Here is a 26,853-nt window from a genome sequence, read left to right on the forward strand (position 1 = left end):
TCGTCTTTGCCGCCCAAATATAGGTATATCTCTAGATAGGGTTCCCTCCCGCCCCCCCAAGCACCACTGTTTTTCTCTTCCTGATAGACTTTTTCCCTGAATTCTGCAGAATCTTTTATTGCATTTAGTTCTGACTGGCAATAAGTGACCAGTAGTGAATGAGACAAGATTCAGTTCGCATGTAAACAGAGAGATGAATAAACACCTCTTGTCTGACAGAACTTGTTTTTCACCTTTGATGCTGTCCAACTCTCCCACACAGACTTTTAAGAACATATTTTGTGTGTGTGTGTGTGTAACTCCTTACATAGTATCTGTACACACATTTCATAACAATATTGATAACCAGCATGGCACCAGCTTTCATTTGAGACCTCACGAGACATTCTTTGAATTGGAATGTACATACCAAAATCAGGAGATTCTTGTAACCGCTCTGCATCCCTTTGTCAGTTGGCATTAAGAGGTTCTTGAGTCACACATCTCACCTTCCAGATCTTGGAAGCACTTTTTTTTTTGTATAGTGCAGCTCAACAGATGATTGTAGTGGCAGACTCTGTTGTGTAGCAGAGTGCAGGTATGTTTACCACTGTCCTCTAACACTGCTGTGAGGTTGTTCCTGTGACTTATTTAGATTTTTGTAGTGTCCCACCATCACCATCCCACAAGTTCTTGCAGGGTTTTCTTGTCTGTCTTTGTATAAAGATCTGAAACTCTTGTGCAAACCACTGGTTTATTTCCGGGGCAGTGACCGTGCATGTCTTCTAGCTGTGGAGGCTCTTCCACCGACACTGAATGCCCTTTACTTTTGCAGCATTTTGTTTGTGCCAAATGTGAGAAGCCATTTCTGGGGCACCGCCACTATGAGAAAAAAGGACTGGCTTACTGCGAGACTCACTACAACCAGGTAAGCACTGCTGTCCTGCACCCATTCAGCAGGCACTTCTCTCAACTGAAGGGCTGTGGAGAAAGAATACCCCTTATAGAAATTTGAGAAATAAGTACAGTACTTTCCCCATGCACCATATAACCAGAAATGCATTGTTATCTGGAATGTGTTGTTAAGAAATATCAATAGCCTCTGGTGGTGGGGAATTTAATTGAAAAAGGAAAAATGTTTTCCTTGGCAGATGTATGTTGATGTGTATAATTCTAGGAAAGTGGCAGTGATTAGAGAATGAAAATGTAATGGGGACAGGGATCTTCCCAGTTGAAAGAAAAAATTGCTGTCCCTTTCATCTACAGCAGTTGGTCCAATACAAGGTATTACCTCACAAACCTTGTCTCTTGTATCCTGCGAGCAACACAGCTATAACAACGCAGCAAACAAATTAAAATTTCTGTAATTATACCAAATAAAATGAGTGTTAAGCAATCAGATGGCTGCTTGGCTAACCTTTTGTTGGAATCAAAAACATTCTATAACCCATGTGAAGCCAGCCTATTTATAATTTTTTAAAATAAATGCCATAGCATCTAGTTGGCTAAAGCACAGAAAAGATCTGTCCTGTAAGCTGATATAAAAATAACATTATCATAAAGATAAAATGAGCAGCCATGACTCTACACCAGTTTCCATCAGACAAAATATTACATTTCCCTTGTAGAGTTGTGAAAGGCCAAATATCAAATGCTTTTAAAATAGCGTGCTTTGTTTTGCCTCAGTGTTTATGGCCTATGATCAGGAGATATTTATCTTTGATCAGTGTTGTAATCTATTGACATTGTCTCCCAAATTCCCAGGCATATAAGGCTCAGAGATCATGTTATAATGGTACCAAGAATATGAGGCATCAACAAAAACACGCTAAGATTTAAGGATACAAGTTCTGAATGACCATAGACCAATGAACAAGTGCATGAGAGCTATTCAGAGAAGTAAATGAATTTTAGAGTGCTGCTGCATCCATCAGGAGTTTGTTTGCACCAGCTGTCTAATTTGGGGAGCATGGGCAGACTCCTTCATAGTCAGTAAAAGAAGTTCCCATTTTATTCCTTCTGCATGCAGCTCTTCGGAGATGTCTGCTACAACTGCAGCCACGTGATCGAGGGGGATGGTAAGATTTGTTCTCCTTGTTTTGGGTTGCTCTTCCATTCTGTTTGTCAGTGCAGCTGTTGCAATCCTGCAGTTGCAAGGTTCCAGTGTTTCTTTTTACATCTGGGCTCACTAAATTGGGATTGGACTCTGAGACTAGATCATCTGGCTGTTTGCTCTTATTTTGCACAGTGGTGTCAGCTCTCAACAAGGCTTGGTGTGTGAACTGCTTCTCCTGCTCCACCTGCAACATCAAGCTCACACTGAAGTAAGTAGATACTTGCAGACCTAGGCTAACCCTTTCAGCAGCCTAGGGGAATGGTGCTGGTATCCTGCAGCTGTAGAGTAGTATCCTTTCCTGCAGTACATACAGCTTTTCCCTTATTGAAAGGTAACTGAGACCATTTTCAAAGAGTTGTTTGCTAAATGCCTCAAATAGTAAGTGGCACAGGGACAATTAATACAAACTAGCTTAAAATGTCCCTTTCCTAGTTTCAGGGCCTCTGATATCACTCCAGCTCTGCTGTGATGGCCCAACATGCCTCAGTTATCAATGGACTTTGGGGCTCAAGGGAATGGTGTTTTCATTATAGAATGTGGGGTTTGGAAAGTGTTTTTAAATTCTTTATTCTTTTATCCTGATAACGCTTAGCAAAGTCTCACTCCGTAATAAAATGACAGTGCCCTGAGCCTTCAGTTCCATGCTCCAACTGGGCTGTTTGGTAACTGACATGCAGCATTGGACATCCCAGGCGGTCGTAGCAGACAGCATGATTCCAGAGGTACCCAGTCAGCATTGTGTTTAATGTTTGAGGCATTAAAAGCATATTGCATGTAGGCCATGCTCTAAGACAATATTACAGGTCACCTATAAGAACTGGGATTTAGGAAACACAGTGGCAAAGTTAGTTCAAACTTCTAGAAAATTAGTTTGTCATGCACCTATCTCAGAGACAGCCTTCCCTTCCCTGGATTAATGGAGGCTGGGCACATTCTTGGAGGTGGGCCACATTTTAGTGAACTCTTCTTGCCGCTGCTTAATGGAGCAACATTAACCACAGTAAACTTGGTGGAAGCTGAATGGCAGGAAGTCTGGGAATATGAGGCTATTGGAGGGTAAGGAATTGGCAAGTCTCAGACTGAGTGGGCTCTAGACTAAACGAGACTTGAGTATTTGGGACACTGACTCTGCTAGTAAAATTCCACTTCTTCATTTTTGCCAACCAAATGAATACAGTGGCTTGATTCTGCTGCAGTCACCATTTGTGATAGCTGGATCGCTGTCTGATTGTGACCCACTGACATTCAGGGCTGCTTGAGTCCTTATCGCTCTCGTGAGAAACACTCGTGTGACTGAGTGGGGAAGTAAAGGAGCCAAATAACACAGCAGGCACAGATTATCCAACAAGTTCTTGGAATGTATTGGAAACAAATTTTTTATTTCAGAGGGTGGAGAAAGCTACTAGGGGAGATGCTGTTCTAGATTTGATTTTGACAAATAGGGAAGAACTGGTTGAGAATTTGAAAGTGGAAGGCAACTTGGGTGAAAGTAATCATGAAATGGTAGAATTCATGATTCTAAAGAATGGTAGGAGGGATAACAGATCAATAAAGACAATGGATTTCAAGAAGGCAAACTTTAGCAAATGTAGGGAGTTGGTAGGTAAAATTCCATGGGAAGCAAGTCTAAGGGGAAAAACAATGGAAGACAGTTGGCAGTTTTTCAGAGAGACATTATAATGGCAGAGAGAGTACACTCAAAGTTTGCGTATGATATCAAGCTGGGAGGGGTTGCAAGTGCTTTAGAGGATAGGATTAAAATTCAAAATTATCTGGACAAACTGGAGAAATGGTCTGAAGTAAACAGGATGAAATTCAATAAGGACAACGGCAAAGTACTCCACTTAGGAAGGACCAATCAGTTGCACACATACAAAATGGGAAATGACTGCCTAAGAAGTACTGCAGAAAGGGATCTGGCGGTCGTAGTGGATCACAAGCTAAATATGAGTCAACAGTGTAACATTGTTGCAAAAAAAGCAAACATCATTCTGGGATGTATTAACAGGAGTATTGTAAGCAAGACACGAGAAGTAACTTTCCGCTCTACTCCATGCTAATTAGGCCTCAACTGGAGTATTGTGTCCAGTTCTGGGCACCACATTTCAGGAAAGATGTGGACAAATTGGAGAAAGTCCAGAGAAGAGCAACAAAAATGATTGAAGGTTTAGAAAACATGACCTATGAGGGAAGATTGAAAAAATTGGGTTGGTTTAGTCTGAGGAAGAGAAGACTATGATTTCTGTGAAATAGCAAACATAGGAAAGTCATTGAGCTGCAACAGAAGAAAAACACTGTGGATATATGTACAGGGAAAATGAATGTGCTTCCACCCTGTTACTAGCCAGCAAGGGGCATTCATAACAGGCTGAGGTGCACTTGGCAGCACAGGGGAGAGGAGTGTGAAGAATCAAAATGTCTTCCTGTTGCCAATGCAAAGCTGCTGCCCCCAAGTTTTGGAAAGCAGTCAAGCAGAAGTGTTGCTAAGAGCCTGTCACAAAGTGTTCCATGGCTGGACATTTCATTATTGGTAAACATGTGGACTCCAGTGATCAGTCCATGTGTATCTGTGTTCACACAGTTGGGCACCTAACTTGGCATGAACACTACTGCACGTGTGCATTAAATTCTGATATGTGAACATACCTGGCAAGATTGGCATCTGTGTGTTGAAATGAGGGGCTTTATACATGCAGTAGAAATCAAGCCACCACACTCACACTTGATTACTGAACATCAAGCCATGACCGTAGTTTTGTAAGTGCTGTTTTTAATAGCTCAGTGTTTCTTTGAAAGGAACAAGTTTGTGGAGTTCGACATGAAGCCAGTGTGCAAGAAATGCTATGAAAAATTCCCTCTGGAGCTGAAGAAACGTCTGAAAAAGCTGTCTGAGCTGGCCTCCAGGAAATCGCATCCCAAAGCTATGGATTTAAACTCTGCTTAAATAGGTCTGTCATTCTGCTGACTGCACTCTTATCCTCACAGACTGCAACTTGCAGCAGCTACTGATCACAAAGGGAGCTGTTAAGATGTCTGAAACAATCCACAGACAAATAGTACCTCCTCCAGCTTTTGTTACTGCAGCTTTCACCCTGAATGTCCCTTTACTCAGGCAGTTGCAAATTAACACTGACAGCATGGGGAGTTTGGCCTCTGCTGAGGGGGTAGGGCAGAGCAATGAGTATGGTAGTTAGCTGGCATTATTCTGCCATTGATCAAATGTACACAATTTGTTTTTCTGTCCTTCATCGTTTCTTCAATGAGCTGAAGTTCTCTCTCCTGTAGCCTGAGGAATTTGGAAAGAACAGTGGTTTAAATATCAGATGGTGAAACGTGCAGATTGTTCAACACCAGTTATAAGTATTAAGGATTCTTTAAACGACTTGTATGCAGAGCTTTTCACCTATAGGACAATGTTCTGAATGTGGCCCAAAATTACCACCATCTGATAACTGTTTGGTATGTCCAAAATGAGCTGGTCTTTGTTTAGATTCCCAGTGAACAAATATCCACATAACAAAAACTGCTGCAGCAATCGCCCTTCTTGACACCCTTGTTGACATTTTATCTAGGCAAGGCAAGGCAAGGAGTGAATGGGCACAGAGTCTATGCTACCTACTCAGCTCAGTCCAGGCCAGAGTGGATGTATAGTGTCTGGGCAGCGCACAGAAGTTGCGCTACTCTTTTCCTGGTTGATGCGTAGCGGATTTCAGTCTCTGAGGCTCTCAGTTTGATACTTTTCAAAAGCACTCAATTCCCTTACAGTTGAAGGGGGATATGTAGTGCGAGGATGAAGGCAGTGTGTGCTAGGAACTAATATTCAATGTTTACTTGCCAGTTCTCCATTAGATCATTGATAGCCAAGGCTTGGAATTGCCCAGTGTGATATAATACCCTACCCACTGACACACCTGCCATTACCCTCTACAGTACCTGCACTATGACTGGAGGTGTGGTTACTCTTTTGCATAACAAAAACCCAGTTGGCGGATCTGGTAATTGTTAAACACTTCAGTCTGAGCCAAGCCTTTTCCTTTGTTTGAATAGAAAGACTACCTTCTCAGCTCAGTTTCCATGCACTCCGTGTATGTCTACACTGCAGTTAAAAACCCATCGCTTGCCTGTACCAGCTGACTTGGGTTAATGGGGCCTGGGCTGTGGAGCTGTTTAACTGCAGTGTAGACTTCTGAGCTTGGGCTGGAGCCTGGGCTCTAGGACCCTTAGAGTGAACCAAAAGAGCCTTCAGACTCATACCTGTAAATCTTGTAGGAAGACACTAGCTGTGTCCACGCTACAATTTTGCACCTTGCTATTACTGATGCAACCTTGTTGGTGGTAGCACCAGTGGATGCTGTCATGTAGACAGGTCACTAAACAGCTTGTAGTGTTTTAGCCACCTTGGGCATGTCTTCACTGCAGAATTAACTTGGTGATTGGTGCCTAGCTTAGGTGTAACAGGCCACACTGCAGAGCCCTACCCAAGTTACTGTGTACTCAGTGGTGCTGCAGTCACCTGTCTTGAGATGTTAGGACTTCCAGAGGCACATGATACCCCATGGTTCTTAGCACTGCAGTAAGATGAACCACTGTGATTCTTTCCCAGTGAATAATGGGAGAACTTGTCAGTCCTGGGTGCAGGAGGGGAATTGTGGGAAGGCATTGGAGGACTATCAACACTTAAGTGATTTAGCCTGTGTCCTTGCTGCAGAGTGGGTAGGTTACCAGCTCAATAAGCTTTAGCCTATACCCACAGCTGGGCCAATGAGCCCTGGTGTAAAGCAACACCACACTTGGGTGAGAGGTTTTTGTGTGTGGATGGGAGCTGGGTTAATGCTGCAGGGAAGACATATCCCCTGTTGTCTAACCCTGCTTAGAGCAAACACACACAACCGTGGCTAAAATGCTGATGGCTGCTCTACACGAGAGCACTTGCTGTTGCTACCACCAGTGAAGCTGCACCAGAGATAGTAATGTTGAAAAATATTAGGGGAAAAGGTTAGTGCAGACAAGGACTCCCCGTGCAAGGCTCCTGGTTAGTTAGCTGCTTTCCTAATACACCTCTATCCCAATATAACACTGTCCTCAGGAGCCAAAAATATCTTACGCGTTATAGGTGAAACCACGTTATATCAGACTTGCTTTGATCCACCGGAGTGCGCAGCCCCGCGCCCCCGGAGCACTGCTTTACCACTTATATCCGAATTCGTGTTATATTGGGTCACGTTATATTGGGTTAGAGGTGTACCAACTGCCTTTAGCTGCTTTACTTTCTGCTGTAATAAGCTACCATAACTATTTTAACACCTGTGCACTGCTCTGCAATGGCACTTGCGAAGGGATGGACTCTCTGATCTAATTAGAAAGCTTGCCTATCTTCTACTGTGACTATCAATCTGCACAATAACCTAGACAGTATTACTTTTGTCACAGTTTAATAGCACTTGAGGACAGCTCTTGTTCTTCTCTAGCCTTTGGCCCATCCTTCAGGTATGAGCACAAGGAACTGCACAATTGAAGGCAATCTTAAGTGGCCACTGCTGGGACCAGTCCACTATGCTTATTCTCTCTAGCGTTTGGTTGAAGGACTAAAGCACAGGCCCTTCAGGCCCACGAGCATTCACAATTCATTATGCTGATTCCTCCTAGTCTGAAGCATGCAGCTCCTTTCCCCCATGCCCTTGGTCACAGGAAGGAGCCCAGTGCTGAATCTGGGCAGCGGGGTATTGTCAGCTGATTCATCAGTCCTAGTTCAAGAGAATTTCCTGGGAAGATGGTAATAGGACACTTGGCATCATATCTGCTTGTGAATATGCAAAAATTGAGTACTTCATGGACAGTAGAGTTGTCTTCCAGACCAGCTCAAATCTTGTCAGCTGTGTTTCCTGCAGAGGCCACTCTTGAGTTTAACAATGGAAAATGCAAATACATGGTTAAACATGTGCATGTAGAGATGAATGTGAATATCTTTGTACTATGATAAGAGATGCAGTGAGGACTCTTATCTCCTCTCTAATATTTAAATTCAGTAGATTAGGCGAGGGCTTGCTAGTACTTAAGGGAAAAGACACCCATAGACTCTGAACTTTATAATATATGGATAATCAAATGTCTTAAAGTGTCTCTTTTTAACTATTAATCTGACAAATATTTCACTAGAGTCCTGCTTTGTAGAGCACATGGTTGTCTATAGAGTTACAATATCAGATTTGAGAGACTGAGCAACCAAGAGAGTTATGGGAAGTAACTACAGAACAGCTTGGAAACATTCATCTTTCCTCAGATTCCACTTTTGGAAAAGTAAATGGCGTAGGATGTAAAGTAGATGTGATAGGATCTGTGGACTTCTTTAGGGCAGAGTCTTTTAGTGTGATGGTTTTTCCAGTACCTATGTGTTCCTCATAATGCTGGAGTCAGGGGAGACTCTCTCTTTCATAGAAAGAAATTTAAGACTCAGATGTGTGTGTTTTCCTTTGCTCTAAATTCAGAAAGTCAAATTCATTCTTGCTGTCACTTGATTATCCTCTGTGGTGTTATATCAAGGATGAATTTGGTTCAAAAGGCTAAACTTGTATTACTTACCAAAAGCAGCTGTCCATTGTATACTTTCACAGTTTTAAATCTATATTTATATACATATTTAAAATAAATCACTAATGCTCACTGACTACACTTGAAGATGGCAAAGCTTTTAGCAACTGCAATATGTGCAGCTTACTCGTATTCAAGGGGAATATTAATCACTTCCTTAATATCCTTCCTTATTACAAAACAAACTGCTATATGTTTTCTCTAGGGTTTGGGTCCTGGTCCTTACCCTCACAGTTATCCACGCAACATTAGCAAAAATTATTTAACCTTCCATGCTCGGAGTTTCCAATGCCAAACATTTTGTATTGGGTGATGCAGACTTCTGGGACTGAAGAGGTTAAGTGTTAATTTGAAACATATAGCAGGGGAGGCATTGGTTCACAGATAAACCTGTGATTAAAACAGTTGTTCTTAAGAGATGTTTAGTTCTTAGTTTGTAAAGCACTCTTAGTGCGAAGGATGATATAGAATGAATGAAAGAAATGTATTAATACTAAAGGGACAACAAGCCCATTTCCCTATTACATGGCATGTATTCTGCAGACTGCGGATTTCTTGTTTTATAGTACCTCTGAGTTTGTGATGTCTAACCAAAATCTGTGACTGCTGGACTAAAATATTATAATCTGCACCTGTTATGTATGTTCTTGTAATAAAAGTAACTGCAATACATTTTAAATCTTCACACTAAAGATTAAAATATAAAAACTATTGTATGTGTGTACTGTACAGTAAAACCTGAGTCCTTTGGATCTACATTTCTGATGCGACCCAGCGTGAATCACTCAGTAACTCCAAGGATTAGCCACATTCCTGTTTCAGAATTGTAATAGTATTATAAATCCCACATTGACTGGGACAATTAGCCTGTTCTGTGGCACGTGAAGGACAGACAAGTAATTAAGGATTAGATCAAGCTGGGGAGAACCAACCTGGGTGGTTCTTATAAAGGAAGGAATGCAGAGCAATAGTGGGAGGAGATCCAGGAGGGAGGAGTTTGGAACTTCCTCTGTAGGAAAGGAACCACAGAGGGGCCTGCTGGGAAGTATCTAGCCTGGGATTGTCCCTGAAGGGAGAGGGCAGTTGGAGAGAAGGAGACTCCTACAGCAGATCTGGGAGCAGAGAGAGACTTCAGGGGAAAAGCCCAGAGAGTTAACAGCTTGTGAGAAACTGGACCTCCAAGGAGAAAGCCCTGGAAGGCCTTGCTCAGTAATTGAGTGAAGAACTCTGCAGAGCCCGGGAGATGAGTGAAGAATCTGCAGAAGATTGAGCCCAGGATTTTCATTCCTCTGTGGTTTGAGTTGAGGCGTTGTTACCCAAGAAGGGATGGGACTCTAGGTGTGACCTGGCCATAGGACTAAGTCACCAGACAGAGCATCAGAGTCTGGAGGAAGGTGAGGTGGAGGGGCTGCAGTGCTGGGTCTTGCCATGAGGAGGTGCTCCAGGAGGGTGAGTCTATGACAAGAATGTTTTGCTGAAACATTTTTGATCAGTGCTGGTTAGAGAATGATGTATTCATTAATGCTCTAGTGTAGTGGAGGCACTGCTGTTGTGTCTGACAGATGTCATGTAGCTGGATTGGACTCCGGATGTCAGTGATGAATGGTATGCTGTAGTAATGCAGAGGTAGTATAAGTTATTGGAGAGATTTTTAGATTATACTGAGGTTGGGAGAGCACTCATCAGACTTTTGTGGAAGAAAGAAACCACGTCATCACTGATCTGCAACAGTTTATTTAGAAACAGGAAACAGAATATTGTGGCTGCAAAAATTTCAGTAAGGAGTCAATGTATAAAACATTTCTCAGATACTACATCTAATTAAATTGAATTCAAAGGTATGATGCCAGCATTAACACCTTGACATTGGTAGTCTCAAAGCATCCATTGCTGGCAATGGACATTGCATTGGGAATATCTGACTGGTCGCAAAAAGATCAACTATTCTGAAAAGCGTGGCACTCATTTAGATGCATAGCGATATTGAGGCCCTATTCTCTCTTCAGTGTACAATCCTCCCATTAATGGCTGTGTTGCACGCAGACGTCCAGGGGACAACGAAGCCCATTGTCCATACATTGGCAAACTAGAAAGAGAGATTCAACAGCACTGCTTTTCCAGCACTGTCAAACCATGCCTCAAGGAACTTGGTGTAAATGCACTAAAAGCACCACATGTAACTGTGGTCACAGGAGGGTGGTTCTGATTTGGGAAGGACAAGTATTTGCTCTTCTAGTACTGGAAAACAGTGTAGGAGCAAGATTACCTCCCAGGCTTTTTGAACTCTGAGCAGTTCTTATTGTGAGAAAGTTCTCTCTTGCTGACAGGCGTTGTCTATGGAGGAACATGTGATGAACAAACTCTGAATCAGGCTTTACCATTGAAGCTGTCTGCCAAACAGGAAGTTGGAGAAAGATCAAGAGAAATGAAAACCAATAAAATTAACCAGTTGGAATTCTTTCTCCTGAAAGAATGTCTACATAGCTCCATGCTAGGAGCACTTGGTTAGAGCAGGAAAATGGCTCTTTCAAAAGAGGTCTGTGTGTTATAGGCTCAATCCTGTGCAACACTGACTCACATTGAGGAGTATTTATAGGGATCTGTCAGTGTAAGGGTGCAGAATCAGTCCTTAATAACAGCCCGAATCAGTGTGTGTTCATGCATATTGGGGAGCATTGTGCTGTTTCCTTATGAAAAAGGCTGGGGGACACCCAGGTGTAGTTACCAAAGGGGACACAAAGGGAAGTGCACTAGCTCACAACTTATCTAAGGCAACAAGACAGCAGACAATAACCATGTCATAGCAGAAGTGGTTCTTCCCTTCTGCAAAGCCCAGTTGGCTTACCAGCCTGAGCTGTCCAGGAGCGATGCAGTTTCTCCCATAATAGCAGAATAGGATGGCTATTGCTAGAGTATGCTAATTCTAGAAGACTGAAGAAAAGCAGCCTCTCACTTTTTGAATAATTTCTCCCTGTTTTTCTACCATTGAATGCTTTGCTGAAATGCTTGGCTTTTCCTCCACTCTTGGAACCTCTCCGTTGTGTTGAAAAAATAACACTATCTCTCACTTTGCCAGAGACACTCAGGAAGCTTGTGCAGTTGGTGGGAGTATACTGAATGATGTGCCCTTATGTTGCTAGGAGGAAGGAATTGGAGGGGCATGTCCCTGTCAGAATGGAGGATACCATAATAGATCCGAAGACGTTTTCAGACTGCTTTTTCATGTATTAATTGAAGGCCGTGTCCAGGTTGAAATCAGGAAAACACAGCGACGTTTATAATCCATATTGAATTTGTCCATTGGGTCTAGGACAGGAGAGCTTAAAATGTTAGCTAGCGTGTGCTCATTCGTGCTTCCCCTGTGGCAGTACTTCACCAGCGTGGCTTACTGAAGAATGGGTGTGATCAGAGGGTTAATTGGCAGGACCAGTGTTAAAAGGGGTTTTGGTCTGGGATATGAAATGGAGGCTGTTTGGCACAGGTATGAATCACAGGCTTCTACCCTCAGGCAGGGAGGCGGGGATTCCTCTGCTTGTTCACTGCGTTCATTAGCAGCTGTACGTAGGATGTCAACAGGTCATCCATTTTGTAACCCTGCAGGAGAGAGAAATTTTAACCTAGTCTCTTGAAAAGAACTCTAGAAGGTGCCATCTGGCAACATGAGTTGTTATTCCCCAAGCTGTGTGCCCTCTGTACCTGTTCTTTATGTCTACCTCCTCTCCCAGTTCCTAATGTCGTTCAGAAAATTCTTTCCCATGGCTCCAGTTGGTGTGTCCTCAGATACCGCAGTAGCACTATTGAAAGCAGTGCTGCCTACACTGCAAGAAGCCATTTGGTCCCTGGTCTAGTGATCAAACAGGGTTGGTTTGTAGTGGTTCAGCAAACTAATGTTTTACACTGTGGGCTGCCATCTTGTGTTTCAGAATCTCAGCTTTCATATACAAGTCAGTAGTCCTTACGTTTGCCAAGGTAACCTTAACAATACAAGCCCTTATAAACCCATGCAGTGATACCTGCCTGAGTCTTGCAGACAGCCTGAAACAAGACTTCTGGGAGAAATGGGACTGCCCCATTCATTTAAGTGGATCATTGACTCTGAAATCTAATGACAAGGTCTCAGTACTGCTAACCATTTTGCTGCTGATCAAAACATGCCAGAAAAGGAAGATCATATTTAGAATCTCATGATATTCTTTTTTTTTTTTAATAAATTACCTTTCAGGATTTTTGCGTTATGACAGCGGCAAAGAGTCCTGTGGCACCTTATAGACTAACAGACATACTGGAGCATGAGCTTTCGTGGGTGAATACCTGCTTCATCAGATGCATGTGTTATGACACTTTCACCAGGAGGGGTAGGAGGCCCTTGGGAGGGGTCACAACACCACTCACTCAAATTTGACCCAGTTGCCCTCCCCGGTCACAATGGAGGGTTGACTAGGCCAAACCTAAGCTGCGCTGCAACTCCATGCACCAGGTCACAATGCCTGAAGTGGGGAGCTTAGCCCAACCCCTGGGACAGGAGCCACCACTGTGGGATGTGGGTTTTTTTATATATTGATTTTCATTTAATTTTGTATTTGTGAAAAGCACAGAGCTGTAATTGTATTACAAAGATCTAGGTGAGTGGAGTCTCATTTTGGTGTCTTGGGGAGGGGAAGCTTGGTTTGCTGGCAGAACGGGGGCAAGTGCTACTTTTTTCCCCTTCATTTTGGCTTCAACCCATCACTCCTCCACTGCAGCTGATGTCATAGAGCACCAATCTGCTTCTGACCTGTGAGACAGTTGGTCAGTAAAGCTGGAAGAACAATTACTGTTTTTGCAGGGAGTGGGAAGAAAGCTCTTGTTACCTCCATCAAGCCTGAAGCCAGCCATGGCAGGAAGCAGTGTGCTTGTGACAGAGGGCTAGGTCTGAAGGCCCGAGTCAGCACTCTTCACAGCAGCCCCACGCAGGCAAAGTGGATTGGAGCTGACTATGCAAGGCCGTGCCTAATTTGTGGGTTGGGCAGGGCAGAAAGGCCAATTAGCCATTAGCCAAAAGCCCCCAACTAGACACATGAAGGAATAGCACAGGGGGTAAGCAGGCAGTAAGAGAGAGTGAGAGATTGATCTTCTCTGCTTGGGAACCGTCTTAGGCATCCTGTGAAGATGGTGGGATGCAACTGTAAATAAACTGCCCAGGGTGTTGAATCAGCAAAAGGGTCTCTGTGTAATTTGTGGACTGAGACAGGCAGAATGAAGGCGGCCCTGTTACACTGTATCCTTCCTTTTCTGGCTGTTTTCATGTACATCAGCATCCTTACACCAGATATCTGCGATGCTTATAGACATCAGAAGAAAGGGAAAACTGAGGAGGAGAACATGTATGGGACAGTGAGGCTCCTCACCAGAGATGTCTCGCACAGAATCCGGCTTCCCCGCACCAGGTTCCCAATTGTCATGTGGAAGTATGTGCTGCCACTGCTCCAGTTTGAGATTTTATTAAATGGGTAAACTGTTAAGATGTCCTGCAGGCAGAAAGAGACATAAATAACCAAACGGTGCAACAGTTTGGAAGGAAAACAGATTGTGCTGGGTTAGAGAAAGCACTCCAGTAAGGCAAGTGTATGTTTTTCTCCTAGTGCCTTCTGTTAGGGACTGGCACACAGCTGTGGAATTCAGCTCATGCCCCAAATGGCAGCACAGCATAATCCTCCCTGCCTGCACAGAGCATCTGATCCCTGAGGTTTTGGGTTTCTGGAAGGCTGTTGTTCACTGTTAGCCTTTCCCATGCCATGCTGCTGTTTATGTTAGTAGCCATTAAGTCATTGGATCACCACTGTCTTTATTTTTTGTAAAAAGCAACATGGTGACATTCACAGTAAGAATTTATAGGGTATGTTTTACACTGCAGCTGGTCCAGGTCAGCTGAATTAGGCTTGGGCTATGAGGCTATAAAGTTGCAGTGAAGATGTTTTGGGTTTGGGCTGCAGCCCAGGCTCTGGGATCCTTCCCCTACATGGGGGTGTCTGAGCCTTTGCTCCAGCCCAAGTATCTACAGTGCAGTTTTATAGCCCTGCAGCCCAAATCACCTGAGCAGGGCCAGCTATAAGTCTATTGTGGTGTAGCCATGGCCCTATTCTGCAGGCTTGATAGAGCTAACTACACTGACAGGCCTACACTCTGATTACTTGTCTCTTTCCATCCTAAGTATTTGCTGTTCTGTAGACAACTCAGCTTTCCTGCTACTAATTCCCTAAAGCTGGTTCCCTACTATCCGTTCCATCCACTTGGCCATACTCCTTCAGCTGGGGATTGCTCCTTCCTCATCACATATCCTTCTTGCCACTACTCGCCTTTACAGCTGCTATCAGGTCTTTCCTTTTCCAGGCAGAGATTGCTCGTAGCAATTGCCTGAATTATTTTGGAACAACAGCTCTAATCCCAAGCGGTGATTTTGGGGACCACCCATCCTTCAGTTTCCCAGAACAAATGGATAGCGGCTCTGTTTGTCTCCTCCTAAGATCCAAGTAGAAGGTCCTATCCCTTGTTCCTTAATGGGCCCGGCCAGTGAGGGGATCCCTCGTTAGAGCTGCCATGCTGAGGTAGCTTGCATTTCCCATAGAGCCAGACTGCAGCCTCCCCCAGGCACTGGAGAAGTGACTCTTACCTTGGTCTTGGGGTGTATTAGCGAGACTCCTTGCTTGTTGACTGCAATCAGTATGATGTCTGGGAAACTTGGCTCGGAGGTTTGCTGGTGATCAGGAACAAAATAAGAGAGTGGTTGGGGGAAGGTGAATGAAGATTCCTATTAATCGCAGAGAGACTATCAACTTTTCCCAATGTTGTTTACTGTCACTATCAAATTAACACCGAGGCAATAAGCTCAGAAAGTGCCATGCAACCCTTACCAAAGGTGACTGTTCTGAGACCATACTGAAGACTTGCACAATGGCTGTTTAATGGCAGATCTAGTTTGCTAGCTCTGGGCTCTCAGGCAGTAGTTCTCTCACTTTGATTGGCGGTACACCTTTCCTGGTACTGCACAAACCGATGGTGTTGAGGGCCAAGCTGTGGGGGATGATGGGAGGTTGAAGGGGGACTATGAGGTGAAGGTCAGTAGTATGCACTGCTGCCGGGAAGGAAAGGAGTAGATGGCATCTGGCTGCATTAGGTTGAGAGCAGCAGGACCCAGAACACTGCATTCAGGTTAGGGAGGCACCTACATGATCATGGGGCTCCAAAGAATATATAATGCTGCAGCCAACTCCACTCACTGAACACATCCCCCTGTGCTCCTCTCTGCACTGGTTCCTACCAACCAAGAATTCAGTTCAAGCACCCCCCTGGGGAGTGGCCCTGGAGACCTGAGGGGCACCTCTCCCTGTGCCACCATGGCCCCCTTTGACAATTATGTTTCACTGGAACAAGAAGAGTAGTGAACAGGACAGAGGAGTTTCATGAGCCAGAGCTCTCCCAGGAGCTGGAACTAGATCACTGACTCGCTCCCACAAGAGGGCAGGGACCGCGAACATCACCGCATGGAAGGAAATGAGTTTTGCTCTCCCTCATTAATGTGTTCCCACAGTCTCTCCCCCTCTCTTGCAGGTGGCAGGAGGGGTGGGGGCTGGAATAGCTTCCCATTTGGCAGATGAGCGCACCCCACCTGGTGCGCCCCGGCAGAACCATTAGTGCACCCGGAATGAGAAGCCGCCTAGACACACCTTCACTTCGAAGAAGGCTGACCCAAACGTGGGCCACCGGTGGATCAGCTTCAAGAATGCAATCTTGGCCTCGTCCACTGTTTTGCCCTCGTGTTTGTTGTAGGCGCTGATGATATTCTGTATAGAAAAGGGACACATGCACCCCAGTGAGTGATGGAGTGGGGGCAGGCTTTCCCCCACCCAGGGTTTGTCCTGCAGACATGCACTCACCCATCACACTGCAGGATCAGTCACGTGGCCACAGCACCCCAAGGCAGCAAGGGGCACCTATGCCTGCAGGAATGGGGGAGCCCTAGGGTCTCCTGCAGCTCCCACGAGGAAGGAAGGTGGAAATCTCCCAGCAGCTCCCCTTACACAGGTTCCTGCCTTGGACTTCAGCAATGGGAACTGAAGATCCTCCCAGACCAGCAGCTCCCCACAAGGCCTGAGTGAAGGTCACCTGGCTCAGCAGCTTCCCTAGCTGGGCCTCCAGGCAGTACAGTGGAAAACAACACCCAGGGCTCCCAGTTCTCCTCCCCTGAGCTGGGGCAGAGAAAGTGAAGCTCATGTAGAAAGGTGGAGCTCCCAGCAGTTCCTGTCTGTCCTCTCTTCAGGGGGCTGGATGAAACCCTGCAGAAGCAGGTGCCCTAGAGGGGGTGGCTGAGTCAGGTGGGAGTCAAACACAGGGGAACTGTTGCCTCCATGAGCAGGTCTCACCTGTCCTATACAAATAGGTAGGACAAGCTGTGCCCTGGCACCTCTTGTCAATGCACACACCCTCTGATTCCCTGCCAAGCAGCCATCCAACCCTTCTCTCTGCCTGGTGGGGCTGAGGGGTCTTTGTCCTGTCTGTTATGAATTTCGTAGAGATGTGTCTACTACCTCTGGCGGCTACATGATAACTGGCTACCCATGAAAGGCTGATTATGTGAACTGGCTTTGATGTGGATGAAGTTAATCCTCAAATCCAATGACATTTCCTAACTGAGTGTCCGTCTGTCCGTCCATCCAGCCGTGGTAGACACGGAAAATGGAGAGGTCTGGGGTCACAGGCACCAACTTTTGTTGGTGCTGGTGGGTGCTCGTGCCCCCATCCCCGACTCCGTCCCCTCCCTGCCCCTATTGGATCCCTTCCCAAATCCCCGTCCTGGCCCTGTCTCTTCCCCAAGTGGGATACGTTCCTCCCGCTCTCCCTCCCCTCCCCGGCTTACCGCACGAAACAGCTGCTTCGCAGCGCAAGTGCTGGAAGAGAGGGGGGAGAAGCAGGACATGGTGGCCCACTCAGGGGAGGAGGTGGAGCGGAGACAGAGGTGAGCTGAGGGGGGGGAGCTGCCGATGGGTGCCTATGGAGCACCTATGGAGTCAGCGCCTGTGTCGGGGGTGGTCTTTGAGAGGACTGCACAGCTCAGCTTAGCAGCTCTGGGGACACAGGCACATGTTGGAGAATTATTTAGAAGATGCAAAATCTGGCAATAAGCAGGAACAGGCTACAGTGGCTGCACTTTGAGCTGGCGGCCTGACTACCAGCTGGAGGAGCCATCCTGGTGCTCGCTCTCTGCGTACAAGAGTAGCCACGGCAGTGTGAGGAGCAGGACCGGCTGGCTGCCTCCAGCACAGGTGTAGGGCCTTTTACCTTCTTCCATTCCTCTGGAGCCATCGCTCGGATCAGATTGTCTGGCACCAACTCCTTCAGCATCTTGGGGATGGCTGCCTGCTGCGATCGGTCCTTGTCAAAACGGACCTTATAAATCAGCCCTGCTATCTGGACAGCTTCCTCTTTGGAGCACTTGTGATATCCTCGTAGATACTTGGGCAGCTCCTGGAAGGCATAAGCGGTGAATTTGTGCAGAATGGTCTGGAGCCAATACAGGCCAAGCCATGCAGAGACTGTGAAATGGAGATGCAGGCCTTGCAGATCAAGCCCCCAGAAAAGGCCAGCCCTGAAGGGTAAATTTATATTTGACAGATGCCAAATTGATTAGTATGTGTTTTAAAATGTGTGTGTGCCCCTGGAGCCATGATGGTGGCTGCCCTGTCTGAGCTGGAGAAATAAATACTCCGGCGGGATCAGTTTCTCCACGATATCGCCCTGATCACACTGCATGACATGAGTTCCCTTTCTGGCCATTCCCTGGAGACGTAGTTACCTGGTGGTAATGAAAGATGGAGTCAGCCTTCAGGTCTTTCCCGGGCATTACAGTCAGCCATAGCTTCCTCATGAAGTACACCTGGTAAGTCACAGCCACAGCAACCCCTATGGGAACAACAACATTGTCAGTGCTCCCCCGGTCATCCTCAAAGGAACTGTAGCCCTTTTGCGTCAATGCCTCTGTCCCCTGAGGCCAGTTCTGATGGGTCCACATGGCTCTGGGCTACTGTACTTTGTAGGTTTATTTTTAGAAATAATGTTAAAGATACTGGCAAATGAAGCGTGCACTATTGTTACTGTCAGTCGCTGTAGTTTTACAATGGAAGCGAGCTGATGCAATGGAGGGAAGGGAATGACGGTCCCACGTGTACACTGCTTCGTGGAGTGGCAAGAAATGGCAGAGCTCCTTGGCTGTGTGTATTATGTCTGGATCCTAACCCATCATAGTGAGCAATTCCTGTCACCTCTCCTACCAAGCATTCACTGGCAGCTGCTTTGTGAGAGGAGATGCTGATGTTAGGTGCCTGTATTTGACCCCTCTGGCCTGATGTTCCAAGTGCTAGCAGGCACATCTCCTGGTAACTCCAAGTTGACAGACTTGGCTGCTCAGCGCTCCAGACAACGGGGCCCCAGGTATCTCCAAACAAGCAACTGAGTCAGTGGCCCATGTCTCAATTTTGACCTCAGTTCTTTGGAGAAATTAGAAAGAAAAGTGGGTGGAATTTAAGTTCAACCCAAATTTAGAACTACAAGTTTAAGTGTGGGAGGGGAAGAATTATAATCAGATTTAACCCCATAAGTTCTTTCCCTAAACAATACAACAAGATAACATGGGCTCAGATATTAAACTGGCTGCCAGAATAATCCATGTAACAAGCTGCTAATGAAGCAAGGAACTGAATATTGAAAGCCTGTGTAATATCTGATGTGTGCAGCTGATGACATTGGTTCTGGCGATGCACGAGTCCCAGACTGTAACTTGCAATCATCAGATCCATGAGTCAGCACATTACAGATGGAGAAACTCAAAGGTATCAAAGTCAGCCACCATTACCCATATACAGACCAGTTCCAGTGTCTTTAACAGCCCTGTCCTGGCCACCCCAGGTCAGCTGGTTCCTAGTACCATGGCAAGCGACATCAATGATGCACACGAACACCACACCAGAAATGGGTTTTACCAGCACATCAATCAGACATTCACAAAGGATGAATAGATCCTGCTTTTCACCCACTGCTCTGCTACAGATTAACACAGCCACCAAGATTAGATCCCTTTCCTTACCATCTTTCCCTGGTTTGTTCTTCCAAGTCCAGTCAGTAACCTGCCGTAAGGAGTCAAAGAAGTAGTCGGCCTCATTCTGACTGATCACCTGCAAGATGCAGAGCAATGGGAGGAAGGAAATTGCATCACCCAGAGATGGTGAAGGTCAGTATGGCCTGAACTGTCCATGCCAACAGTACAGACAGTGAAAGCACAGGCATGGAGGGGAAGGATCAGAGGCAAAGGGAAATGAGACATTTTGGGGGGGAGTAGGGGGAAGGCTAATGGAAGTGTCCTTCTCTCACTGGAGTTTTACTCTGTTTTCTTTTCTTCCCTCCAACCTGGCTGCTTGCCCTTAACACAGATGGAAGCTGCCTACCCTGTTCTCCACCAGCTCCCGCTGCTGCAATATTGGCAGATATAGGGCTCCTCTCCCCTGGAGCTCAGCGCTTTGCAGACTATCTGTTGTTCCTGGTGCACAAAGATTAAATGGCACCAGAAGGAGAGGGAAGATCTGCTGGACTGCCAGCGCCAACAGCCTGGCTTCAGCTTGAGCCAGAGAGGCTTTTGGGGGATGAGCTAATTCAAGGGCGGTATTGAGCACCCACCATCACTATGGAAGCCAACTGGAGTTACAGGCCAACACCTCGCAGGGTCTGACCCTAAGCATGAAAAGGATCTGAACAGAGCAGTGTGCAGTAAGTGATCTTTCTCCTCCCAATACAGGAGTGTGGCCCTCAATGTTCTCCCCTGCTGTTCCCAACTACTCCTCTTCACATAGGGATGTTCCCCTCAGAGACCACAGGTCCTAAACCACCTTGCACCTTCATGGAGTCATGGAAACATAAGGCTGGAAGGGCCCTTGGAAGGCCTTCAAGGATCAAGTAAACCTAGACCATCCCTGATAGGTGTTTGTTCAACCTGTTCTTAAACCTCCAGTGATGGGGGAATTCCACAATCTCTCTTGGAAACCTATTCTAGTGCTTAACTATCCTTATAGTTAGAGAGTTTTTCCTAATATCTAACCTAAATCTCCCTTGCTGCAGAGTAAACCCATTGCTACTACTCCTACCTTCAGTGGACATGGAAAACAACTGATCACCATCCTCTGTATAACAGCCCTTAACATATTTGATGACTTATCAGCTCCCTCCTCCATCCTCTTCTCTCCAGATTAAACATGCCCAGTCTTTTTAACTTTTCCTCATAGGTCAGGCTTCCCTGCCATGCTCCATACTAGCGCACCTGAGCGGAGTTACCTTGTCTGCGATCTTGACAAAGAGGCTGAATCCTTCCCAGGAGCTCAGCTGCAGTTTGGAGGCAATGGTCTGACACAGGTTCCGAATTCTGGTGTTTGTTCCCACCTCAAACACCTAAAACATAACAGAAGCCCTGATGGAATGCACTAGGAAGAAATGAGTGCTTAGAGGCAACAGATTCAGCTGCGCTGACAATTCAGAACTCTCTGTGGGTCTAGGTCAGTGGTGGGCAACCTACAGCCCTTAGGCCATCAGGGTAATCCGCTGGCAGGCTGTGAGACAGCTTGTTTACATTGACTGACCATCTGCAGGCACAGCCCCCCGCCTCCCCCTGCAACTCCCAGTGGCTGCTGTTTGCTGTTCCCAGCCAATGGGAGCAGCGGATTACCCTGACGGGCTGCGTGCGGCCCATGGGCCACAGGTTGCCCACCACTGGTCTAGGTAGATCTTGTGAACCAAATGAAGAGTGATTCAGGCACTGTTCTGCACACAGCAGCACCATATTCCATTGAAATGTGGCCCAGCATGAATCAAATAAGTCAAGGGTGGGAAAAAGAGGGAGTTCTCACCTGCTCTGTATTGTTAGGGAAGCAAACCTTGTGTGAGATCTTGGTGATGTTCTGCTGGATGGCCTCCACCTCCACGTTATGGGGAGCCCACTTCCGAGAGCCGCTCCTGGAAAACAAGAACCCAAAGCACTTCAGAGCAGGACATTCACTCATCCCCCTGGGGATCTGCAGAGTAAGATTAAACTGAAGCAGATATGCCAGCACTCTGGCTTTGGGAAAGGAGAGTTTCACTCTGCACCTCTGGCCCTAACGCATGTTAAATATATTAACAGAGCAAGGATGTGCAGGTTGATTGGAGTATCCATTAAAAAAACATTCTACTCTGCAAAGTGGCTAGATAAAAATGGCATTTGTGTGTATTCGGCATCGTAGCTCCTGTCTTTAATGGCTAACGTAATTTTTTCCTCCTGTTGCGAGACGATAGTGAGAGAGAGAGATTCTATTCTGCTTCACGCATTGTCAAAAGAATTTAACTGAGATTCCAATGCAGAATCTTTAATACAGCTGCGGATGCAGGTGCCAGTAAGCCCCTAGCTTGGAAGGGCTGTTAGAAGCATTATGTTTTTACCTGTCAGCTGAGCAGGGTTGGTGTGGAAGAGTATTCCACGATGCCAATTTCACAGTCACACTGCAGGTAGAGCTACACTTTAAGGTAAGGGGAGCTGGGTCTGACTCAGTTCAGACCTCAACCGAGGCACAGGAGGGACAAAGCTAGCCCATTACTTTAGGGTGCTGCTATTTTCTCTGTTTCCTGCACTTTGTGGAGTAGCTCAGGTAATGGGGAGAAGTGGGGCAGACCAGGCTTGCTGTGGCCAGCCAGATCAGTGAGAAAGTATGGGATGAGGGGACCCACAGTGACTAAGAGAAGAATTTGGCCTGGCCTCTGACCCAGTGACCGGAGTTATTCTGGTGTTTTTAAAACCTCATTTCTTATAATTTAGTAAAATGTGAATTTCAGTTAAGGAGGGGAAAACCAAACCTAACATTTGCTTAACAGCACAGCTGTTGATACGAGCCAGCCATTTGAGCCCATTCAGCTCACCAGGATTCAGTCATTCTCGCCTGGCTTAGGGTCAGACAGCAGCAGCACGAGGAAGAGGAGCAGCAGCAGCAACATTGGTCTGAGCTACAAGGGCCACTTCTCCCTGCATCCTGATCTAGGAAATCTCCCCTCCCTAGGGACCTAAGGGATGGGGAAAGAGGTACCATGGTTCAGGATCCCAAAAAGAGGACACTGCTGGAGCAGGAGGGAGAGAGGGGATGCTGGAGGGGTATATGTGAGTACTGGGAGGGGTACCTGGCAGGGGGGATACCTCAGGAGATGCTGGAGGAGGTATGTGGGGAGTGCTGGAGGGGTATGTGTGGGTACTGGGAGGGGTACCGGGGAGGTGCTGGAGGGGTTATGTGTGAGTACTGGGGTGAGTACCTATGAGGTGCTGGAGAGGTATGTGAGAGTACTGGGAGGAGTACCTAGGGGGATGCTGGAGGAGGTATTTGGGGAGATGCTGGAGCGGTTCTGTATGAGTACTGGGAGGGGGCATCTGGGGCCTCTCTCAAGGTGGTTGGGCAGCATCACTGTCCGTCATGGTGGCAGGGCAGCTGGTGCAGACCCAGGATGCAGCACCAGCCATCAGTTAGCACCTCCCTGCTGAGAACTGGAGCCTGGGTGGATGGGATCTGGCAGCTGCAAGGGACCACTCAGTTGCGGATGAAGGGGAGAGACCAATCAGGATTGACCAGGTCTGCTCCCCAAACCACCCGGATATTACCTCTTTGAAAAATCCGCTGGGACAGAGTGTGGAGGATCAAACAAGAGGCAATGTCTGGGAAAACCTGGATGCATGGTAACCCCAGGTGGGGAGGAAAGGTACCCTGAGCACCTGCTGGGATGCTGACGCTGGTTTTCCCCACCCAGGAGCCATGGCAAGAACATGCTGCCCTGGAGGACCAGAGATAGTCCCAGAAGCCCAGCTTGGCTCCCCCTCCCCAGAGTTTAGGGGAGTCTTAGGAAGCTCACCTTCCCCATGGGCTGGTGGGAGAAGAATCAGCACTGACAGAGCAGACAGGCCATGGCGAGGGAGGAAGTGTCTGGCCATCTTTAACAGCAGGAGAAGAAACAGCCTCTGAAACATACACGCTCTGGTACCCCCCCTCCCACTCTCTGGGCAACTTCATGGAGGCCATCTTCATTTAATAGAAAACTGCCTTTCCTGGCTAAAGAAACTCGGTCAAGCTGAGCAGTGCCCTGTGGAAGGATGGCACACTCTGGGGGGAGGCAGGAGACTTTCAGTCCCCTCAGAAGACAAGGCAGTGAACAGCTTTCCTGCCCTGGTGTTGGTCAGTAAAGTTAAAGGCAAATTCACTTTGCAGCAGCGTTTCCCCTAATTGTACAATGCCACTGGGAGCGGGCAAAGCAGCCACGTTAGCATTCCGACCAAGTCTGGGCCAGAAAAGGCAGGGGCAAGGGACTAGACACGGGGCCCATTCCTAGAGACGGGGGGGGGGGGGGGGAGACGAGCTGGAAGACCTGCAGGGAGAAACGGTCGGGAAGAAAGTCTCTTTGGAACAAACAACTGTAACAACCAGAGTCAGGGTGAACTGGGGCTGGAGAGTGTGAGGATCTCACACCAGCCAGGAAAGGGGGAAGCTGACTCTGGCAGGCCAGGTGCCAGCTCTTGCCCAGGCTGCAGCCGTTCACTAAGAACTAACAACTCATAGCTGGAGACCAGCCTCGTTCACCTATATGTTAGTTTTGCTCAAAATAGGTATTAGTCCTATAAGAATGTAATTAGTGTTCAGACTCTATGAAATGCTTGTAAATTGCAGCATGCATTAATCTCACTTGCAATGTCAGTATTCTGTGGTATAGGGAAATGTGTTATAACTTTGAAAATATTTGCCCTGAGCTTGTGAACCCCTTTCTCCTTGCTGCCCAGCTAGAAGGACTGTCAAAATCAGATGGGCCATCCAGGAGCATGCAGTGCAAAGGGTTGGTCAATGGCCCTATCACACCTGGGAAATGCTACCTGCTTGGATGCTCATCCTGTGGACTTGGGAGCTGAATGAAGGAAATAAAGTCACAGGAAAATTTTCTATCTTTTTGGCTGTTTGAGTACTGACAGGGCCAGAGACTTTAAACTGAAGCCAGAGCTCCCCAAGGCTGTGTCTTGGGTCCGCCCTGAAAGATACTTTGAATTGACAGGTTACTACAACTCTGGCCCGCTTAGGATTTAGACAGTAACTTATTGGTTTGTATATATTTGCTTGCTTTAACCTGTAAATAACTCATTTCTTTTTCCTGGTTAATAACCTTTTAGTTAGTTTATTACAGGATTGGCTACAGACGTTCTCTTTGGTGTAGGATCTAGGTGCCAGTTGATCTAAGGTCAGTGGGACTGGAAACAACCTGAATGTGGTGTGATTTTTTTTGGTGTAAGTGACCATTTATCACTAAGTCAAATTTGTCTGGGTGGCAAGACAGACTGGAGAATCTCCGGGGCCTGTTTGTGACTCCTTGGTAAGACTATTACAGTGACCTAGGAGTTCACATTTGTTACTGGCTTGGTGTAATCTAATTACAGAACATCACATCAGATTGGAGCGTCTACCCTGCTTTAGACAGTCTGCCCTCAGGCAGGCACTCACGGTCATGAGCCACTCCAGAGAGTGTGGCAATTAAACTTACATATGTTCATATGACATGAACCTGTCAAGCCGCAGATCTGATTGACCCTGATGCCACAGCACCAGCTCGCTGCAGTGCCAGGTGCCAGGTCAGGTAACTCGGAGCAGCTCTGGAGAAAACCAGTGAGACCTTCTCCCTCAGCTCACATGATCCCACCAGCCACTTCAGTTTCCATGACAGGCCCTTGTCACGTTCATGACACCAACCAAAAGAGGATTTCAGTCCCTCCCGCTTGTTGTATCTGGGCTTTGCTCTAAGCTCCTGTGGTTTTTCTGAGGGGCTCAGCTGCAGAGGACAGATGCATGCACACACAGCAGTCCCCAGGGGGTTGCTAGTGCTCTGAGGCGATAAGGGAAGCAGACCAATGCTGACAACAGTGCTGCTAAAAAGGGTGCATGTCAGGGTGAAGCAGGGCATGATCATAGCCCTGCTTCCCTCTCACAATGCATCAGCTTTTGGCTGCAGAGCAGGATTTCTGTACTTGCTGTACACCTAAGCAACCTGCCCCCTCCGTACACCAGAGGGCCTGATACCCCATTGCTCTGCGCCCATGTCACTCAGACCAGTGCAGAATGGGTGTAACTGTAACGCAACCCAGTGGGAATGAGGATTGCATTGGTGTAGATGACCAAGCAGTGGCAAGGTGAAAGATACTGGTGCATCCGGCATCTCTATTGAGCAGGATGTGTGCTGCATGGGGCCCCACTCAGATGCTGCTACTCTTCTCAGCATGGTTCTGGTTCACAGAGCCATATCTACACAGTGTGTGACTCCATCAGTGAATTTAACCCAACATTTTACTTGCAGATGAGGAGGGGGGCATACACTGAGTTTACTGTCCGGATACCACAGAATCAAAAAACACACCCTCATTTGCAGCTGAAGGGGAAAGAGAAACCTGGTGATTTCTGTATGATCCGGGGAATCCTAAAAGGGAATCTCAGTGTTGTCCACTCTTGCAATTTTATCACAAGTCTCACAATATTTGGTATTTTTCATAAAGCCCCAGCTCCTGGAATTATGTAATTCTGTGAGCATCTCAGCTCCAATTTAAAAGTGTCTAGCCCTCATGGTTGTGAACGTGACCGGAGTGTTCCCTAATGACTCTGAATTCAGAAGGCAAAGAAAACACTCAAAATTGTCATTTTTAAAAAAAACAACCCCGCTTATGATTTTTAACCCCATCTCAGGATGTTTGGGGCCCTGACTCATGATTTTTGAACTCTTGTGCTTGGCAATTCATTACCTCATTATCCTCTGAATTCTCCGGCTGCAGTCCAAAGCCAGGGTCTCTTTCTGACGAGTCTCGATGAACTTCTGGGCATGTTTCAGCAGTGATTTGCTGGGAGGGAACAGGCCAGTGCAGAGCCAGAGTAACTGCCAGCCACTGTTCACACTGTACCTGCAAACACAAAACAGCAGAGCTAGTGCCTTAATGATCCTCCTCAAACCATGCAACAGCTACAGAGAAGAGAAGCCCTGTGTAGAAATATGGCCCCACAATAGAGCACTCTGTCACTCTCAGTGAGAGGAGCCAATCATCAGAGCCGGCATGCAGAACC

At 46.7% G+C, this 26,853-nt stretch overlaps 2 protein-coding genes across 4 annotated transcripts in view; one reads left to right on the top strand and one right to left on the bottom strand.

Moving 5' to 3' along the window:
• LIMS2 (LIM zinc finger domain containing 2) overlaps window positions 1–7,221 on the top strand; it is a 58,149-nt gene extending 50,928 nt beyond the window's left edge. For all 3 annotated transcript variants that reach the window (XM_030575361.1, XM_030575363.1, XM_030575362.1), the window contains exons 7-10: window positions 815–907; window positions 2,009–2,057; window positions 2,228–2,303; window positions 4,892–7,221. In XM_030575361.1, the coding sequence (XP_030431221.1) occupies window positions 815–907; window positions 2,009–2,057; window positions 2,228–2,303; window positions 4,892–5,039 (366 nt within the window). In that variant the 3' untranslated portion in view covers window positions 5,040–7,221. The remainder of the gene's footprint in view (window positions 1–814; window positions 908–2,008; window positions 2,058–2,227; window positions 2,304–4,891) is intronic.
• A 4,889-nt stretch (window positions 7,222–12,110) lies between these two features.
• Window positions 12,111–26,853, bottom strand: part of MYO7B (myosin VIIB) — a 75,406-nt gene continuing 60,663 nt past the window's right edge. The window contains exons 38-47 of the mRNA XM_030576071.1: window positions 26,538–26,693; window positions 21,607–21,712; window positions 21,038–21,151; window positions 19,800–19,887; window positions 18,513–18,619; window positions 17,999–18,184; window positions 16,387–16,503; window positions 15,333–15,416; window positions 14,071–14,190; window positions 12,111–12,277 (exon numbers count right to left, since the gene is read on the bottom strand). Of these exons, the coding sequence (XP_030431931.1) occupies window positions 12,188–12,277; window positions 14,071–14,190; window positions 15,333–15,416; window positions 16,387–16,503; window positions 17,999–18,184; window positions 18,513–18,619; window positions 19,800–19,887; window positions 21,038–21,151; window positions 21,607–21,712; window positions 26,538–26,693 (1,168 nt within the window). The 3' untranslated portion in view covers window positions 12,111–12,187. The remainder of the gene's footprint in view (window positions 12,278–14,070; window positions 14,191–15,332; window positions 15,417–16,386; window positions 16,504–17,998; window positions 18,185–18,512; window positions 18,620–19,799; window positions 19,888–21,037; window positions 21,152–21,606; window positions 21,713–26,537; window positions 26,694–26,853) is intronic.

The sequence above is a fragment of the Gopherus evgoodei genome, chromosome 9 (genome assembly GCF_007399415.2).
Source record: "Gopherus evgoodei ecotype Sinaloan lineage chromosome 9, rGopEvg1_v1.p, whole genome shotgun sequence".
NCBI classification, from domain to species: domain Eukaryota; kingdom Metazoa; phylum Chordata; order Testudines; family Testudinidae; genus Gopherus; species Gopherus evgoodei.